General features: G+C 36.4%; 1 protein-coding gene across 1 annotated transcript in view; it reads left to right on the top strand.

Annotated features, from left to right (window-relative positions):
- The window catches only part of LUZP2 (leucine zipper protein 2), a 462,794-nt gene that overhangs the window by 215,514 nt on the left and 227,101 nt on the right, over window positions 1–20,179 (top strand). The window contains exons 4-5 of the mRNA XM_059138518.1: window positions 1,516–1,597; window positions 8,456–8,518. Of these exons, the coding sequence (XP_058994501.1) occupies window positions 1,523–1,597; window positions 8,456–8,518 (138 nt within the window). The 5' untranslated portion in view covers window positions 1,516–1,522. The remainder of the gene's footprint in view (window positions 1–1,515; window positions 1,598–8,455; window positions 8,519–20,179) is intronic.

Here is a 20,179-nt window from a genome sequence, read left to right on the forward strand (position 1 = left end):
AATTTTAAATGTCTATATATGAAACAATCTTGATAAATGATACAGATTTGAGGAAAGAATGGAAGCTGAGACTTAAGTATGCTGTAAGCAAAAGCATGCTATGAGCTTCACGTACGCAAACATAAATCATCTACAAACCAAAGTGACTATAATTATTTTATAACTTGTTCCAATTATATTTTGCCTTGACAAAGTTCAAATTGATTTTAGCAATCATATAGACTCTTACTGATATTCTGAAATATCTGGGACCTAAGGGTTTTTAGAGTAAGAAATCTGGGAGCATCATTAAATCCCAGTGGATGAAAGAACAGCTTGCGGTTGTGTAGGATGTGGTGGCCAAAGAATGAACTTAGGACCTGCAGTGATCCTGGTGGTTATGCCAGAGATCTCATGTTTATTAAGTGATTATTTTCCAGGCATTGTACTAAGTATTTTGCCTACATTATGTCATCTAAACCTCATTACAAACTTATCAGATAGCTCTATTAGTATACCCATTTTATAGATGAAGAAATTGGGCCTAAAAGGGTGCACTCCTTTCCCTAGTCTCTGTAGTATGGTTGCACACAAAGGTTGTAGAGGTAGTGTTTTGGCACTAGGTTGGGAATGTTAAATGAATTTGAGTTCTGCTGGTTAGGCTAGGAAATCTTTCTGTTTGGCTGTTGTTGCTTTAAAGTTTATTCTTATAGCCAGAATAAAACACGTGTGTGCACATGCACACACACACACACACACACACACACACACACACACTTACAAACTAAACCCTCATCTGGTATCAAAACTTTTGGAAGTGGTAGCTTAGATGATAAAATGGGGGCACACAAAGATAGTATGATTTATCATCTTCAACCCTTGAGAGGAATGCTAAATTATGGAAATGTTTATATTTTTAACAAGTGAGACAAGATCCGTGTGCATTACTGAGCTTGAGAGATAATGTGTATATACATGCAGACATGTATTTCTCTTATTAACCACAGTAAATGAGGCAGCCCTCAAGTTCAAAATAAGTGTCTTTTCTTTTCATTTTTATAAAAAGTCTCAGGCCTTATAAAGGATGTCTAAAGTACACTGCCTTAGAATTAATCAATTAGGAGCATCCAAGGGGAGTTGTAATTTTATCCTATCAGCAAGTCCATGGCAACTTTTTTTCTAAGCAGCATGTTCGTACCCTGGCATGCTGTCACTAAAATTAGCTTTTCAACTCTAATTATTACGTTGATTTGATTTAACACATTATGCAGCTCACAGATGATTCACACAGTGGGATTCTTACTAGACACAATAGCAAGGCAATTTCCTTTAAATACAGCTTGCTTTTAGTATTTGCATGGAACAGAAAACTTTATTCTTAGAATCCTCAAATAAATCCTGCATGCTTAAGTGTGTCCCTACATACAATTCTTGTTATCTGTTTCCTAAATGTATGTCGACAGCAAAGCCTCCTTTCATAATGTACAGAAGAAATAACAGAATTATGTCTCTCTTTTGCTCTCTGTTTTCTCCTAGAGAACAAATGAAGTCTCTCCAGGAGGTCCTGCAAAATCAACTTAAAGAGACAACCGAGAAAGCAGAAAAACAACAAGCTACTGTAAGTATGTTTCTTTCTCCTGTCCTTTGCTCTGGGGCTGGGAAATCATTTTTAAAATAGACTCAGTTCCTAGAAACAAGATAAAAGGTCCACTCCCCATAAATGGTATATAAGATGGTTCTGGAAAATAAAGTAGAAATGTAGTGAGAAAATTTGGAGAGAAGTTTGAATCTCAAGCCTTGGGGTGTGTCAAAATCACTTATGGAGTTGATTGAACAGGCAAGGTCATTATATGCCGTAATTCAGGATCCATTGGTGTGGGGCTGATACCAGCACTTTTGTCCCACTCATGACCTCTGTTTTCATCAATAAATGAGGGCTGGTAATTAGAAGACCCCTAACAATCAAATACAACAAAAATATTTTCTTGGAATGAATGCCGACCAAGTATTTTTATGATCTGGTGACTGGATTTTCTTCACTGTATCCCCACCACTCATCTACAGAACAGGAATCCCTCCATGGTGGGGCCATACACTGCCTGTTTAATCAACTCCACAGGTGATTCTGATACACCCCAAAGCTTGAGAATCAAACTTCTCTCCAGATTTTCTCACTGCATTTCGACTTTATTCTCCAGAACCATCTTACATACCATTTATGGGGACTGGACCTTTTATCTTGTTTCTAGGACCTGAGTGTGTTTTAAAATATAATATATAAATGGAAAATTTAAGGTACAGTTAGTCCAATCAGGAAATGACCACCATTGAGAATTCAGTTTATTTCTCACAGTTCTCAGGGGGGTGGCATGACTTGTGACAGGTGAATGTCCAGGGAAGTACTCGGGTAGGTCATGAGGCAGAGGGAGGTAAGAAACTGTGGTTTCTGTGGGGAAGATGTGTGAGGAAGGGGAAGCAGCTTAGGAGGAGTCCAAGTGAATGATCTCAGCGGGCTCTGGGGCATAGGGAATGCCCCTAGTTGTCTGGTATCTGACTCTGGGATGGTTAGGGCAGGTGTGTAATGGCTTGTTCTGTGAGAACATGCCAGTTCAGAGGGGTGGGCTGAGGTTCAGGGTCTTGGGTTGGCTAGTTTGTTTTTGAAAAGCATGTCACCAAGAGTACTTGTTCAGTGTTTCCAGCTGAATGACTAATATGAGTGTAGAAGGAGATAAAGAGATGACTGCAACCTCAACAAATATGGGATTGAGTTATACTTATTAAAACAATGTTTTGTTTATTTGTTTGTTTTGTGCATTTGGTGGGATCTAGAAGAGAGATTTCATAGTACTGGGAATTACTTCTTCCAAATTTTGGTAGACTCAAACAGAAAGTTTTGTGCTTGTTCTCCCTATTTGGAAATTCTAGGTTAACTAAGAATTAAACTAATGTTTTTAAAGATTTTATTTATTTATTTAACAAGAGAGAGAGATCACAAGTAGGCAGAGAGGCAGAGAGAGAGGGGAAAGCAGGGTCCCTGCTGAGGAGACCAATCCTTCCCCCTGCCCGATGTGGGGCTTCGTCCCAGGACCCTGAGATCATGGCCTGAGCTGAAGGCAGAGACTTAACTCACTGAACCACCCAGGTGCCCCACTAATTTGTATTTTTTAACATTTATTTTTGGTGAGTAATTATTATTTTCTCTGTTAGACTGTTGATGTAATTGAAGGTTGGGTAAGAAGGAGAGATAAAGATAATTGTAATTGTTCACTCTCAAATAGAGGGGAAAAACTGGATTTAATTCTGCAAACATTGTGCTATTTTAGATTTAAGAGCTGATAATCTTATGGGCTACCCTTGATTACATAACTAATTACTATGCCTTTTTCCATAAAAATAACAGATTGTATATTTTATGCAAAAAATGTTACAAATATATCATTTGTTAAGTTTATAATAAAAGTTATGAAACCTAAAAAAATAAACTTAAATCACAAAAATATAAAAGAAGATAAACTTAAGAAAAATTAAATTGAAGAAGCAATAAAGCTGTCATGATCTAATTCTGTGGGAAAATACTTTTTATGAATATGTGAACATTTTCTATTTTCCCTAAGCAAATAATGGAATAGCATATCTTTCAAACCTGTGTTCCTCATGAAAACTCCTAACAGACAGCAAGGAAGAATGAGCTCTCATTCTCTGTAACCAGAGTAATTAAAGATATTAATGCTCATTGGATACATTTCACTACTCTTATTAATTTTTATGGCTTAACATGCCCTAAGTAAGACATAATTAGTCTAAAGGCAAAAATTAACTTCTAGCTTTGACTCTCATTAAGACGAAAGAATTGCTATGTTCTTACTTCTTTGTTCAAATTATTTTCTGTTTCTGAGTATTAAATTCATATCTACTAGGGATGCCTATTTTGCCAGGGTTGTTAAAAACCTGTTGGGATTCTAGACTAACCATTTCAAAATGCTAATATTTTTTGAATATTCTGAATGTATTTTAGCTCTTGAATATTTGAGCACTGCGTTCTCAAGATTTTCTATCGTTTCACGTTTAAGTAATTATGTTCTTAACGTTGCAATAGGTTTTCATTATCATCCTTATTTTTTTATGTTTATTTATTTTTATTTTTTTAATTTATTTTTTATTTATTTTCGGCATAACAGTATTCATTATTTTTTCACCACACCCAGTGCTCCATGCAATCCGTGCCCTCTATAATACTGACCACCTGGTACCCCAACCTCCACCCACCTGTCAATTCAAACCCCTCAGATTGTTTTTTAGAGTCCATAGTCTTTCATGGTTCACCTCCCCTTCCAACTTCCCCCAACTCCCTTCTCCTCTCTAACTCCCCATGTCCTCCATGCTATTCGTTATACTCCACAAATAAGTGAAATCATGTGATAATTGACTCTCTTTGCTTGACTGATTTCACTTAGCATAATCTCTTCCAGTCCCGTCCATGTTGCTACAAAAGTTGGGTATTCATCCTTTCTGATGGAGGCATAATACTCCATAGTATATATGGACCACATCTGTCTTATCCATTCGTCCGTTGAAGGGCATCTTGGTTCTTTCCTCAGTTTGGTGACCGTGGCCATTGCTGCTATAAACATTGGGGTACAGATGGCCCTTCTTTTCACTACATCTGTATCTTTGGGGTAAATACCCAGTAGTGCAATGGTAGGGTCATAGGGAAGTTCTATTTTTAATTTCTTGAGGAATCTCCACACTGTTCTCCAAAGAGGCTGCACCAACTTGCATTCCCACCAACAGTGTAAGAGGGTTCCCCTTTCTCCATATCCCCTCCAACACATGTTGTTTCCTGTCTTGTTAATTTTGGCCATTCTAATTGGTGTAAGGTGATATCTCAATGTGGTTTTAATTTGAATCTCCCTGATGGCTAGTGATGATGAACATTTTTTCATGTGTCTGATAGCCATTTGTATGTCTTCATTGGAGAAGTGTCTGTTCATATCTTCTGCCCATATTTTGATATGCCTGTCTGTTTTGGGTGTGTTGAGTTTGAAGAATTCTTTATAGATCCTGGATATCAACCTTTTGTCTATACTGTCATTTGCAAATATCTTCTCCCATTCCATGGGTTGCCTCTTTGTTTTTGACTGTTTCCTTTGCTGTGCAGAAGCTTTTTATTTTGATGAAGTCCCAAAAGTTTATTTTCGCTTTTGTTTCCTTTGCCTTTGGAGACGTATCTTGGGGTAGCGATTCTCATATTAGATAAATTAGATTTTTTTTTTTTTAATTTTTAAGTGAACTCTGTCCAGAGTGGGGCTCAAACTCCCAACCCTGAGATCAAGACTCTCCTGCTATACTGACATAGCCATCCAGGGACCCCAGTTTTTATTTTACTCTTTAATTAAAGTTAGTTTTTGGGGTGTCTGGCTCGGTTGGTAGAGCAGACAACTCAATCTCAGGGTCAGCAGTTTCAGCCCCATGTTGAGTGTAGAGTTTACTTTAAAAAAAAAAAAAAAAAAAAAGAAAAAAGAAAAGCATGCTCTAGCTACCTTTTTTTTTTTTTTTTAAGCTTTTATTTATTTATTTGACAGCCAGAGATCACAAGTATACAGAGAGGCAGGGGGGTGGGGTAGTAGGCTCCCTGCTGAGCAGAGAGCCTGATATAGGGCTCCATCCCAGGACCCTGAGCTGAAGGCAGAGGTTTTAACCCATCCAGGTGCCCCTCTAGCTACTTTTAAAGGTTGTTTTGAAGTAATGTGTGAGAACCCCTTCTATTGTGTTTGGATATAAAAACTAATACAATAATTTGAAAATTGTTAATTATGTATCATATATATTGAATAATATAAAAATGTGATGATTTGGGAAAAATAGCAGGTCCGTGGAAGAACAGGTCATTAATATAAGCAAGGTGGCTTTGTCTTTCATGACTTAAAGGCAAATCTGTAACGTACCAAAATTTCTCACATGCCTAGGTAGATGTGGTATAAGCTCTGACAGCTGGCTTTTCTTTCTCGTAATGCAAGTGCTGACGTAAGCTGTGACTTGCAGGTGTTCGCTTGTAGGACGGCCTTCTGAAATACACACAGTGCCAGCCCCAAGACTAGGGGAGTCCAGGCCAGGTGCTGCTCTCCCAAGGTCTACGCTCCAAAGTAGCTCAGGCTCCTTTGGAGATCTTGGTTGATTTCTGTAATTGACCATTTAGGCTGCTGGTTTTTTCTCCTCTTGTGTTCTTATGTTTTAAATTCACCAATTAAAAAGTGATCCCAGGGGGCACCTGGGTGGCTCAGTGGGTTAAAGCCTCTGCCTTTGGCTCAGGTCATGATCCAGGTGTCCTGGGATAGAGCCCTGCATCCTGCTCTCTGCTCAGCGGGGAGCCTGCTTCCTCTTCTCTCTCTGTCTGCCTCTCTGCCTACTTGTGATCTCTGTCTTTCAAATGAATGAATAGAATCTTTGGGGAAAAAAAAAAGTTTAAAAAAAGAAAAAAGCGATCCCAGGAAACCCTAGGCAGGCCCCTACCCTCCACCCCAATAAAAGCAGAACCTCAGGCCTTCACTCTCCCTGGCTTTTTCTATCCATGGCCTCACTGTGTGGCCCCAGGTGTGACATGTAATTTCCAGGACTTGTAAGTCATAAACCTTTCTTTTTTTTTAATTTTCAAAGTTTCCTGCTGTAATATTGCTGAAGGTATCTTGCAATTATATTAAGAATCACAAAGGCTGGTCCGGCCCCAAGATTGGTTATCCGTAGACTGAGGCTGTACACAGCAATAGAAATGGGTGCCAAAGCTGTCTGTTGGGGCAGACCCTACTGGGCTGCATACCTATCTAATTCTGAACACCACCACATCCTACATTCCTTTGCATTTTCAGCCAAATAGAACTATCTTCTTAGTGGGACAGAGTGTGACTTATGTTTTCAGGTTGCTGTCATTATCTTCAGAGTTAAATTTTAACTTGAAAATTATGATGACCAAAACAATGGTCGTGGTAGTTCTCAGGCTTCTGCTTGTTTTACATGTAGTTTGACCATCCAGAATTGGTTTAGAATTCCATTACCATTTGAAGGAATTGTTTAAGGACCTCTATATAAGCCAGAAAAGAGGGGATGTTAATGTTTGTTAACGAGGATTTACATAATACACAGAAAGCAAAATGTAGGAAAACATGCACAGGACTTATACACAATAATTTCTGGAGAGTGAAGGAAGAAAAATTAGGTGGGGCTTTAATAGTAGGTGTAACTTTTTTTTCACAAGGTCTGAAGAAAATTGGACAAAACATTTACATTTCTTTATTCTTAGGTTTGGGCTCAGAGGTGTTTTAACATATTGCTTTTTGGTCTTTTGTTTATGTTTGAAATGTTTCAGAACTATTTTTTTTTTAATCCGTATATATATGGTGAAATTTATTTTACTCCTAAACTCGTTTTCCTCTGATTCAGTGTATCTCCAGAGATAACCCACATCCCCAGTCTTGTTTGTATCATTCCAGGGATCCTCCGAGCTTGTGTTGTCCAGTATATATAAACACTAGCTACATAAGGCTATTGCGCATTATAAAATGGCTAGGCTAAATTGGGATAGGCTATTAGTGTAAAACACACAGTGGATTTTAATGATACATTTAAAAAAAAATGTCAATTGTATCATTAATCCATTACATGTCAAATTAATAATATTTTGAGTATATTGAATTAAACATTTTAGTAAAACTGATTTTATCTGTTTCCTTTTACTTAAAAAAATGTGACTAAGAGGAAATTAAAAATTGGAGAAATTAAATATTTTATCCACTATCATAAAAGTACTTTTTATCAGAGTGAACTCTCACTGACTATAAACTTTCAGATTTTAACAACTATGCTATATTGAATTTTTTTTTCAAAATACTTAGGCAGATATATTCAGACAGCAAAGGTGTAATGTTTGTATAAGCATAGTTTGAACAACTGACCAAGATTACAGATTCCAACAATATCAAATTCAGAAGGAAACATGGTTTCTTTGGTACAGCATTAGAACATTCTGTGCCTTAATGACCAGGAATTTCACTAGGCCATTGCTTTCCAGCCTGCTATAGGTCAAAATTACCTGCAGAGTGTTTTATGAATGGAGATTTCTAGGCCCAACCCTAGAATCTAGCTTTTTGTTGTTGCTGTTTGGCCTTTTTTTTTTTTTAAACACATTTTTTTAATTGAGGTTAAGTAGATAAGAGAATCACAGTTATAATATGCATGGTTTCTTAATTTATAAAACAATATTTTTGTCTTTGAGAAAAGCCTTTTTAAAATTAATGCATATGTGTATGAAATTATGAAATTATGAAAGTTTGGTTAATGAAAATTTTAATCCTTTGCTCTTCTGCAATATTTGTTGATAAAGAGATAATCATTGTATTCTGCTTCAAAAACCATGAAAATAAATCGATAAAAGCCATAGGAATGAATTTGAAATGTGCTTAAATAATATTCCATTCATTTTCAGATTAATTTTTTAAAGACTGACATGGAAAGAAAGAGCAAAATGATCCGAGATCTCCAGAATGAGGTAAGATATTTTTCAGGCAAATTCTAAATATAAATCAAAGCATAGATGCAAACCCACTTATAGACTAGCAACAGCTTTTGGAATATTGATCATATGCCAATTTCGCCTTCAGTTATGTACCAATGGAAAGGAATTACAATGTTGAGAATTTCAAAGAGTAGATAATCCCACTTTTATATATTTGATAGTGTTATTAGTTCATACCTCTCTAGTTCATTTTCCTGTTTAATTATACTTTGCTTGTGCTAATATTAAAAAATATTTTTCATTTCATAAATTCATCTGTCTACCCAATGACATTACAGGAGCCGAAGAAGAAGAAGCCTAGCTAGAAATTGACCTCATGCTAGGAAGAGCCAAACTGGAATGAAAAATTTATTTAGGATTATCTTAAAGTAATGTAGAGTTGAACAGAAATAAGCTGGAACAGCTTTCATTAGAACCTTTAAATTCAAAGAACCCTACAAAATATGTATTGTCTTTGTCTTATTATACGACTACTTTATTTTCTATAATTCCTCTGCCACATTTCTCTTTCCACCTTTTTTCTTGAATGCAGTTAATTAGGACTATGAAACCATGACTAATTAATGATACATTTTTCTTGACCAGTCTCACTAATTATGTTTATTTTGAATCCCAAGTCAATCACTTTAGAGTTTCCTACTTTCTTTTTCCTTCTCTCATTCCTTCATTTGTCCATACCTTCTTTTTACTTTTTGAGACACTTAAATAATAGATAAACCTCATTATTCACATTATTCCTTAAATGATTTCCACTTTGATATCAAGTTTAAAAAATAGACTTTACAAATGTTTTGGTATCAAACATTCATCATCAGGACTCTGATTATGACATTAAAATGGTCTATCAGATGTGCATGTGCAAAGAATGGAAAGGGATTTTAAACAGCTTTCTGATGATTCTCTTGCAGTTTAATTTTCTTCTAATGGGTTATTCTTCTGAGTGGTATTGTTTTGTTTTGTTTTAGAGTTGGAGAAAGCAGGGATGGGAGGGATAGGTAGAGGAGAGCGACTCAAGATTTCAGCTGTCCCTTGGAGTGGGAAAAATACTCTGACCTTTTAAAAAGCAAATGCAGTGTGGGGCAGAATGCTTTGAGTTACAGCCCTCCGCTTTTCTGCTTATTTTCTCTTCCATGGAACATGCAAGTCAAATCTATTCCCCCACAGTGTATGTCTTGGAACAGAATCACCACAGTAGGAATTAATGGTGGAATGATGCCAGTAAAGTTTTCTTAAAATTGTTTTGGTTTATGTGTAATTTTTTCCTAACATGTTAAGGTTTGAAGCAGTCAGGGGGAAACCTTATTACATTTTAGAGAACTCTTTACAAATCCAAGGGAATAGGAAAATATACAAAAGAACCTCCCTTTAGTGTTGATAGTGGCAGTTAGGTGCCTTCAAAACATTTTTAAAAAATAGCTTTTCAGTGCACCAAGATATCTGACTGAGCTGTAAGTATAGAAGATTCTGTTAGGACTTTCCGCCTGCATTAAAAAAAAGAGATTAATGAAAAGTATGCCTTAGGTTTTAATTTTTGTGATAAAGTGCTTTATTAGAAGAAATTCCCTTTAGGATCTTCATCTCAGAGGATGAAATACTAAATCTTAACTGTAAGGCTGCAAATGATTGACTATGGTATTTGGGAAAAAATGAGAAATATCATATTATGGCTATGTTTTTATTGATATCATCATTATGTTCTTAATGCTATGATTACAAAGTTCCATGGCAAGGGGTCTTTCCCAGTGATTGTCTTCCTGTATATCCTGTGTTTTCAGTGTATAATTTTGTACAATGTTAGATTTCCTACAACGTAAAATTTGATTTTATAATAGATATATCACCAGCTTTCTAGTAGTATCCTGTCGCTCTCGCCAGCAAGAACGACCAGGAGACCTCAGCGAAGCAAGCTTTATTTCTGCGTAGCTGTTGGGATCTCCCTCTCCCCCGCCCATGCATGTCTATATACACCAAGGTTGCACAACCAATCACTCGCAGCCACATAGATACAAAATCCTAAGTTCCGCCTACTGGCTTGCATCCAGCCGCCATCTTAATGGCGTGTTTACTTTCCGGCACCGAAAAAGTCGTGTGGCGCCCGGGCACCCCCCCGCCCCGCCAAGGGCCCATCCGGAGCAGCTCCGCACCGTCGCCACCCGGGGCGGCGATGGCTTGAGGCAGCGGCAGCCGAGGCAACGAGCAGGCATGGCGGAGCCCAGAAGCATCACCGCGCATGCGCTACAAGCCGCTCCGGCACCGACGTATCCTAATCTGTCTCTGTTTTATTTTATTTTGCTTTGTAGGAAGTCTAGTATGGCTACCTTAAATTATTTATTTTCATTATAGAAGTGTAACTGATGTGCAACATTACATTAGTTTCAGCGTGTGACACCGTGATTCTACAGTTCTCTACGTTCCTCAGTGTTCAGTGTAATAATTGGTCATCATCCGTCACCACACAACTGTTAACAATATTATTGATTACATTCCCTATGCTATATGTTTTATCTCCATGACTTAATTTATTTTGGAACTGGAAGTTTGTACCTCTTACTTGTTTCATCTACTTCATCCTTAACCCCACGCACCTCCCCTCTGGCAACCACCAGTTTGTTTTCTGTATTTTAGAGTCTGTTTTTGTTTGTTTGTTCATTTGTTTACTTATGTGTTTTTAGATTCTCCATAAATGGAAAATCATATAGTATTTGATTTCTATGACTTATTTCACTTAGCACAACATGCTCTAGGTCCATCCATGCTGTCACAAATGGTAAGGTCTCATTCCTTTTCATGGCTGAGTAATATTCTATTATATATGTATACCACATCTTCTTTATCCATTCATCTATCAATGGACACTTAGGTTGCTTCCACATCTTGGCTATTGTAGATAATGGTACAATAAACATAGAAGTGCATATATCTTTTCAAATTAGTGTTTTCATTTTCTTTGGGTAAATAATCCACAGTGTAATTATTCGGTCACATGGTAGTTCTAGTTTTGGAACTTTCATACTTTTTTCTTCAGTGGCTGTAGCAATTTATATTTCCACCAAAAGTGCCTGTAATTTCTCCTTTCTCCACATCCTCACCAATACTTGTTATTTCTTGTCTTTTTGATACTAGCCATTCTGACAGATATGAGGTGGTATCTCATTGTAGTTTTGTTTTGCATTTTTCTGATGATTAGTGATGTTGAGCATCTTTTTATGTATCATTTGTATTCAAATTATCTGCCAATATTTTTTAATCAAATGGTTTATCTTTTTGGTTTTGAGTTCTATAAGTTCTTTGTGTATTTTGCATATTAATCCCTCATTGGATATATCATTTGGAAATATCTTCTTCCATTCAGTAGGTTACCTTTTTGTTTTCTTGATGGTTTCCTTTGCTGTGTAAAAGCTTTTTATTTCGATGTAGTCCCAGTAGTTTACTTCTGGATTGGTTTCCTTGCCAGAGGAGACATACCCATAAACATGTTGCTAGGGTTGATGTCTAAGAGATTACTACCTATGTTTTTTTTCTTGTTTTTAATTTATTTTTGTGTATGGTTTAAGAAAGTGGTCCAGTTTTATTCTTTTGCATGTAGCTGTCCAGTTTTCCCAACACTATCTATTGAAAAAACTGTATTTTCCTCATTGTATATTCTTGACTCCTTTGTCATAGATTAATCAACCATATAAAAATGGGTTTATTTCTGGACCCTTTATTCTGTTCCATTGATCTATGTATTGATTTAAATGTGATTTATTTATTTTATTGTTTTTGTGCTGATACCATCCTGTTTTGTTTATTATAGTTTTGTAGTATATCTTAAAATATGGAACTTTAATACTTCCATCCCTGTTCTTTCTCAAGATTGTTTTGACTATAAAGTTTTTTTGTGGTCGCACTATTTTAGGTTATTTGTTCAAGCTTTGTGAAAAAAGCTATTGGTATTTTGATAGGGATTACATTAAACCTGTACATTGCTTTAGGTATTATGGGCATTTTAACAATATTAATTCTTGCAATCCATGAACATGGTAAGTCTTTGCATTCTTTTGTATCATTTCAGTTTCTTTCATCAATGTCTTATAGTGTACTGAGTATAGGTCTTTCACCTTCTTGGTTAAATTAATCCTAGATATTTTATTCTTTTTGATGAAATTATAAGTGAGATTGTTTTCTTAATTTCTTTCTTCTGCTTCATTATTGGTGTATGGAAACACAACAGACTTCTGTACTTAGATTTTATATCCTGTGACCTTACTGAATTCACTTAACAGTTTTAGAAATTTTTTTTGTATAGAGTCTTTAGGGTTTTCTATATGTAATATTGTGTTATTCTGCAAATAGTGATAGTTTGGGTTTTTCCTTACCAGTTTGGATGCCTTTTTACTTCTTTTTCTTGTCTGATTGCTGCAGCTAGGACTTCAGGTACTATGTTGAATAAAAGTAGTGAGAATGGACATCATTGCTTGTTTCTGATCTTAGAGGAAGAGATGTCAGTTTTCCACCTTCGAGTATAATACTAGGTGTGGGTTTTTCATTATGGCCTTTATTATGTTGAGTTATTTTCCTGCTAAATGTGCTTTGCTGAGGATTTTTAGCATGAATTTATATTATACTTTGTCAAATGATTTTTCTGTGTCTGTTGAGATGAACATATAGCTTTTATCCTTCCTCTTGTTAATGGAACATACTACATTGACTGATTTGTGAGTAATGAACCGCTCTTGCATTCCTGGAATAAATTCCACTCTATTGTGGTAAATGAGATTTTAATGAGTTTTTGAATTGTGTTTGCTAATATTTTTAAAAGATTTTATTTATTTGTTTGTCAGAGACAGAGAGAGCGCACAAGCAGGGGGTGCAGCAGGCAGAGGGAGAAGCAGGCTTCCCACAGAGCAAGGAACCCAATGTGAGACTCAATCCCAGAATCCTAGGACCATGGCCTGAGCTGGAGGCAGATTCCTTAATGAACTGAGCCACCCAGGTGTCCCTGTTTGCTAATATTTCGTTGAGGATTTTTATATCTGTGTTCTTCAGAGATATTGGCTTATAGCTTTTTTTTTTTTTTTGGTAGTGTCTTTATCTGATTTTGACAGTAATGTTGGCCTTGTAGAGTGAATTTGGAAGTTTCCCTTCCTCTTCTGTTTTATCTAATAGCTTAAGAAGAATAGGTATTGACTCTCTTAAAAAAAAATATGTGATACAGACCTCATAAAATGAGTAGGGAAGAAGCTCCTCTTATTCTCTTACCTAGAAAACTTTGTTTAACATCTGGGTCATTGCTTTCATAAATATCTGCTGGATTTCGCTGGTCAATGCTTGTCATCCCACTGTGTGGTGGTTGTATTGTCGTTTGGTGGGAAGTATATTTCTTGGAGATTTAATTCCTTTAAATAAATTTATTTTAGACAGATTAAAAAAAAATATATATATATATATATAGTAGTATTCATCTGTGAAGCATCTGGTCCTGGACTACATGTGTTTCCTACATGTTTGTTCATGATTTTTTGATTATCTGGTTTTGATATCTCATATCCATTTTTGGCATTCAATTGCTTATTTTATATTTGGTTATTATGTGGCTGGAACAAATTAAAAATTTGCACCAAAAAATAAAACAAAGAAACAAAAAAACTCAGCCTCCTTTTTCTTACTTATATATATATGATAACTTCATTATCATGTGATATAACCAATCTCATGGACTCCAAAGCTTAAAGTCTCTTTGACTTTGTACTTCTCAAACACCCTCTCTCCTCTCTTCTAATTTTCTTTAAAATTATTCATTTTACCCCCTAGAATAAAATAAGTTTATCTATAATTTTCTTAGACATAAAAAATGCTCAAGGTATGCATAGGATAGTAGATAGGTGGTGAAATATTAGACAAATTAGACATTGTGACAACTGTCTTTGATTAGTCAAATCTCCCTAATAAAATGTGTGATTTTGATAATGTCCAGAACTTTTTAAAGGAATACATAGTTGGTAATACTTAATTTAGATTGTTGTGAAAACATAGTCTGTCATCAGATTATGGAGATAAATGGGAAGGAAGAGAGTGAAAAAAACAAAAGGGTAGGAGGGAAGTAGGCTGAAAATGCCCATCCTCCCCACAACTAATTTTTATGATGTTTTTTGTAAGATAGATTCTGATGATTGATTATTTTCCCGAGACTCATTCAGGATGGTCCAGAGTAAGGATAAAATAAATAATCACACTAATAATAATAATAATAACAACAACAACAAGATGAATAACATAAAAGTAGGCCTCCCTCTGCCCAGGGATAGAGATCAGAAATTCGTCAACGCTACTCTGTATCAGTGGCAGGCGTTCCCTCTCACCATTAGCTCCATTTTTTTTTTTTTTCTTTTTAGTCTCTCGATTCTTTTGCTCATCTACTTATTGCATGGCTTGTATAGTTTAACCTGACTCTGAAATACTAATGCAACTCCTCTAGCTTTTACTAATAACTGACTTGATCTCTTTTTATGTTTGGTTTTATTGTTCTTGTTATAAGTGCTGGCAGAAAACTCTTGTCACAGGTCAAGTCACTGACCAGTCTGTAGATTTCCCAGTAATTCCAAGGAGCCATTGACATTTCCAGGATTATGAGGAATAGAACATGTGTTTTTAGATGCAGTGTATCAGTTGCTGTTCTCAGCTGTGACAAAAAGAATTCTCTGATGAGAAGAAAAGGATTTATTAGGTCATATAGAGATCACAGAAAGTTGTTAGGAGAACTGGAGAGAGAGCTTGTAGACTGAGCTTCAGGAATAATCACAATACACCCCAGAGCTGGTTGTCTTAAGGCAAAGGCTACCTCTGCCATCAGCAGGAAGCTGCCAGCCAGCTTGATGCCCCCATCCCTGCAGGCTCTGGTATCATACAACCCTATCCCTTGAGCATTAGACAATGGATAACATCTGTCCTGTTTTCTCATGTAACTAATTTCTGTATCTACATAGATATCGTAGAAATCATATCTGATTAGCAAAGACTAAGTTATGTTATCCCTGGAGCTATAATGAACTTTAAAAATAGAGGGGATTTGTTTGTTTTATTTCTAATTTGTTTGCTTTAGTTTTTCCTCAGAGATACAGGTTTAACACTATGGATAACATTCACATTGTGGAAGCAGCTTTCCAAAATTTGGTAGCCTGTGTATTAACAACTTTTTTTTTTTTTTTTAAGATTTTATTTATTTATTTGACAGAGAGAAATCACAAGTAGATAGAGAGGCAGGCAGAGAGAGAGAGAGAGAAGCAGGCTCCCCGCTGAGCAGAGAGCCCGATGCGGGACTCGATCCCAGGACCCTGAGATCATGACCTGAGCCGAAGGCAGCGGCTTAACCCACTGAGCCACCCAGGCGCCCTTAACAACTTTTCTTAATAAAGGTTTAAAGTCCATGATAACCAGCTTTAGTAAATGGCAGACCATCACAAGGGTTCTGAATACTTACTGTAAGTACCAATGACAGACTATTCAGTTATGCATGTGTGTATGTGACAATATCTTTTGTGTATAAATGGCATCTTACCTATCCTTATAATGTGACTTTAACTTTGCTTTTCTCTGGATTATTTCCTCAGTTAGATGCTGACTTTTGAAGTTAGAATCCTACCATTTCTAAAATACCGTAATTCACATTTTTGGCATACAAAAGGAACATAGGGCCAGGACTCTGTGCAGTGAGAATAAGTTAAGATCACACTTTGGTCTGTTCTTAGCACCAGAAAGTTAAATGAGTTGAGTAAACAATTTTGGAAATTGAAGTTGCTTTCCCTAATTTGCTATTCTTTACAGTAGAGATGCTTAGAGAACCCATAAAATGGAAAGATTGGTATCAGAGATTCTCTGACCACCCTGAAATTATAAGGTAACAAAAAAAGTATAGTACATATGTGTATTTTTCAGAGGAGAGGGTTTCGATTCTCAGAGGGAGTTTGTGGCTGAGACAAAAATAGTAAAGGTCAGTAACTACTGCTCTAGAGAAATCTCTAGTAAATTTTAAGAAGAAAACCCATTTTGGTTCAACTCTATGACTGTAAATCTCTGTAAAATATATTATTCCATCTTCCTGCCTCAGTAAACACATTCAAGTGAAGCTGATGGGTTATTTCATAATGTGACAGCATCCTTCAGGGTCATCATTCTGAAAGCGGGCCCTCATGGCTGTCTGCAGATGGATAGGTGTGAAGTTTGAGTCCAATATATTCTGAGTCCAGGACATGCCTGAGTTGTTTTTAAGTAATTCCATTAGAGTCTTTCACTTGAATCCTGCTGGTTTGCCTTTTTTAAGTGCTTAGTTCTGTGGCTCCTTGTGTACCCAGTCGGTAAAGTTTTCCCATCTACATTAAGTCCTAGGGCTCCCATAATAAAGGACCACCTACTGGCTGGCTTAAAACAACAAAAGTTTACTCTTTCACGCTTCTTAAGGCCAGAAGTCTAAGATCAAAGTGCCAGCAGAGCAGTGTTCCTTTTGAAGATTATAAGGAATAATCCTGCCTTGCCTCTTTCTAGTTTACAGTGCCTCCAGGCGATCCTTGACATTCTTTGGCTTCTCAAGAATCTCACCTTCTTGTCTTCATATGGTCTTCTCGATGATGTGCATTCTCTCCTCTTCTTGTACAGACACCAGTTACTGAATTTAGGACCCACCCTAGTCCAGTATAACTTGTGTGTTTTGTTTTGTTTTGTTTTTTAAAGATTTTATTTATTTATTTGACAGACAGAGACCACAAGTAGGCAGAGAAACAGGCAGAGAGAGAGGAGGAAGCAGGCTCCCTGCTGAGCAGAGAGACCCATGCGGGGCTCCATCCCAGGACCCTGAGATCATGACCTGAGCCAAAGGCAGAGGCTTTAAGCCACTGAGCCACCCAGGTGCCCCTATAACTTGGTTTTTACTTAATTATATGTGCAAAGATCCTATTTCCAAATAAGGTCACATTCTGAGGTTCTAGGTGAAATGAATTTGATACTTTTCAAACCAATCCACCATCAATGGCTTAGGTAAATTTCTTAGGCATTAAAAAAAAAAAAAAAAAAAAAAAAAGAAGAAGAAAAGAAAAAAGAAACAGGGCAAGGAGGGAACATTTTATTAGGTGCGAGTCTTGGGCATTTTTTGACAGGGAAAGAGCTAACATTTTATTACATAAAGATCTGTCAATGGAAGTACTCTAATATTGCTTATTTAGAAGCACATATGAGATTTATTTATATATTCATTTCTGGAATAAATATCTTAATTCCTAACATTGTCCCAACATTGTGCTGGATTTTTAAAGGATATAAATATTACCAATGTAAGTCATACAAAATAATATTTGTTCAACAAGGAGCATACAGAACAGAATTTAAGAGGCACCTGGGAGGCTCAGTCAGCTAAGTGTCTGACTCTTGATTTTGGCTCCGGTCATGGTCCCACCGTCCTCAGGCTCTGTGCTCAGCTTGGAGGCTGCTTGAGCTTGAGATTCTCTCTCATCCTTTGCCCCTTCCCACTCATGCTTTCTCTCTCCCCACCTCTCTCTCAAAATAAATAAATAAGATCTTAAAAAAAAATTAGTAATATCATTTTTGCATATAAGACACAACAATTATGAAAATTACATGAATAATCATAATAAACAGATTGAAATAATATTTTTTTCTAAAGATTTTATTTATTTATTTGACAGAGAGAGATCACAAGTAGGCAGAGAGGCAGGCAGAGGGAGAGGGGGAGGCAGGCTCCCTGCTGAGCAGAGAGCCCGATGTGGGACTCGATCCCAGGACCCTGGGATCATGACCTGAGCTGAAGGCAGAGACTGAACGCACTGAGCCACCCAGGTGCCCCGAAATAATAATTTTTTCAATACAATACTGTAAGGGTGCAGATGAGGGCAATACCCTCATTGAATGCTTTATTGGGGAGGTGACTTTTGAGAGAAAGGAAAGGATTCAAATTTATAGCTATTCACGATCAAGAAAGTAAACATTAAAAAAAAAAAAAAAAGCTTGATATTGGGGCTCTTGTTGGCTCAGTCATTAAGTGTCTGCCTTCAGCTCAGATCCCAGGGTCTTGGTTTTGAGCCCCGCATCAGGTTCCCTGCTCAGCGGGAAGCTAGCTTCTCCCTCTCTCCCTTCCTCTGCACATGCATGCTTTCTCTCTAATAAATAAATAAATATTTTTAAAAACAAATATTATTAGCTATTTATTGGCGTGAAGAAAGCAGTTAATTTATGCTTGTAGCTGAGTCAAATTTCAGGCCAGCTTACTTGCAAATCACATATGTGTTTTTAGCATCCAGATCAATACTGTAGGTATGTGTCACAGGAAGACATTGGGGCAGCCAATCTAATAAAGCCAAAGCATAATACACGGAAAAATAAATCTGAAAATTTCCTCAGATACAAGTACATCAGTGATCTTTCTGCTTTGCAAGGACATATAATTCTTACTCAGCATTTCAGAGGTAAGCCAAAAGTACTGCCTTATGGGAGATTACAATCTACCCTAAATTTTATTTTATTTACTGTTAAAATCAATTAATTCTGCCAAGTTCTAATTTGCTGCATCAGAATGTTGGCTATATGCCTATATCTAAAATTGTATGCAATTTTAGAAATGTTTCTCAGTTGAAATTGTGTGACTTGTGCCTGTGGAAGGAACTGGGTCACTGTTTCTGTTTTCTGATAGGGGAATAGCTGATGTTCTCTGTCATGCTTCAAGTAAGGCAGAAAGTTTGATTTCTTAATTTCATTTTTTATAAATAAACATTATGTTTTTTATATACCTCAGAATATTAATTTTGTAAATGAAGAAACAATGCATGTAAGACATTTAGCACATATTTAGCTCTTCACATTTGGAAACTTCACATGTGGAAATTATCAATTATAATTATCATTATAATTGCTATCACTGGGTTCTGAAGTAAAATTAGTTCATCAGTAAGTAATGCTATGCACCAATAAGTATTTGCTTACAAAATGGTTCTAAGCATACAACTCTGTATTTCTCTTAAATAAAAACACCAAAGTCAGATATTACTCTACTTCTCTAATTTTTGGATAGTCTCATTCCATCTCTCAAAATAACTCTCTCCATATGGCAGATGAGAAGGCCAAGAACCATGTGATTAACATCCTACCAGTTTAGAAACAATAGCCAAATGAGACAGTCCTTTCAGTCTGTACCAGCAGAAAAATTCCAGAGAAGATTCTGAATTACTCACGTGCCTGGGACACTCACCATGGCCAAGGGAAGGGGTGCTTTATTTGGCTGTGAATGAGTCACATTTCTGCCCTATTGAAAACAGATGGATTTTCTACAGGGAAGAAAAGTTCATTGCAAAAGAGTGAGTAGATATTAGACTCATACAATGTATCCAGAAAGCCACTGAATACACCTATCACTCCCTGTTATCCTCATTCATTTTCTTACTATCCCTCAGATCAGAGCCTGTAAGTAATTTTATTCATTTCAGGTCCCAAGTCATGCACGATATATTTGCATCACCATATTTTTGTTAGCAATGCTCCCTTGCAAATAATTCCACCCTCATTCCAAACATATTAAGTATCTTCACTCTTCTCATTTTATATTTACTTGCTACATTCAAATTTTCAGTAAAAATGGCACTAGGGAAACATTAG

Source organism: Mustela lutreola, chromosome 1, assembly GCF_030435805.1.
Source record: "Mustela lutreola isolate mMusLut2 chromosome 1, mMusLut2.pri, whole genome shotgun sequence".
Taxonomy (NCBI): Eukaryota; Metazoa; Chordata; class Mammalia; order Carnivora; family Mustelidae; genus Mustela; species Mustela lutreola.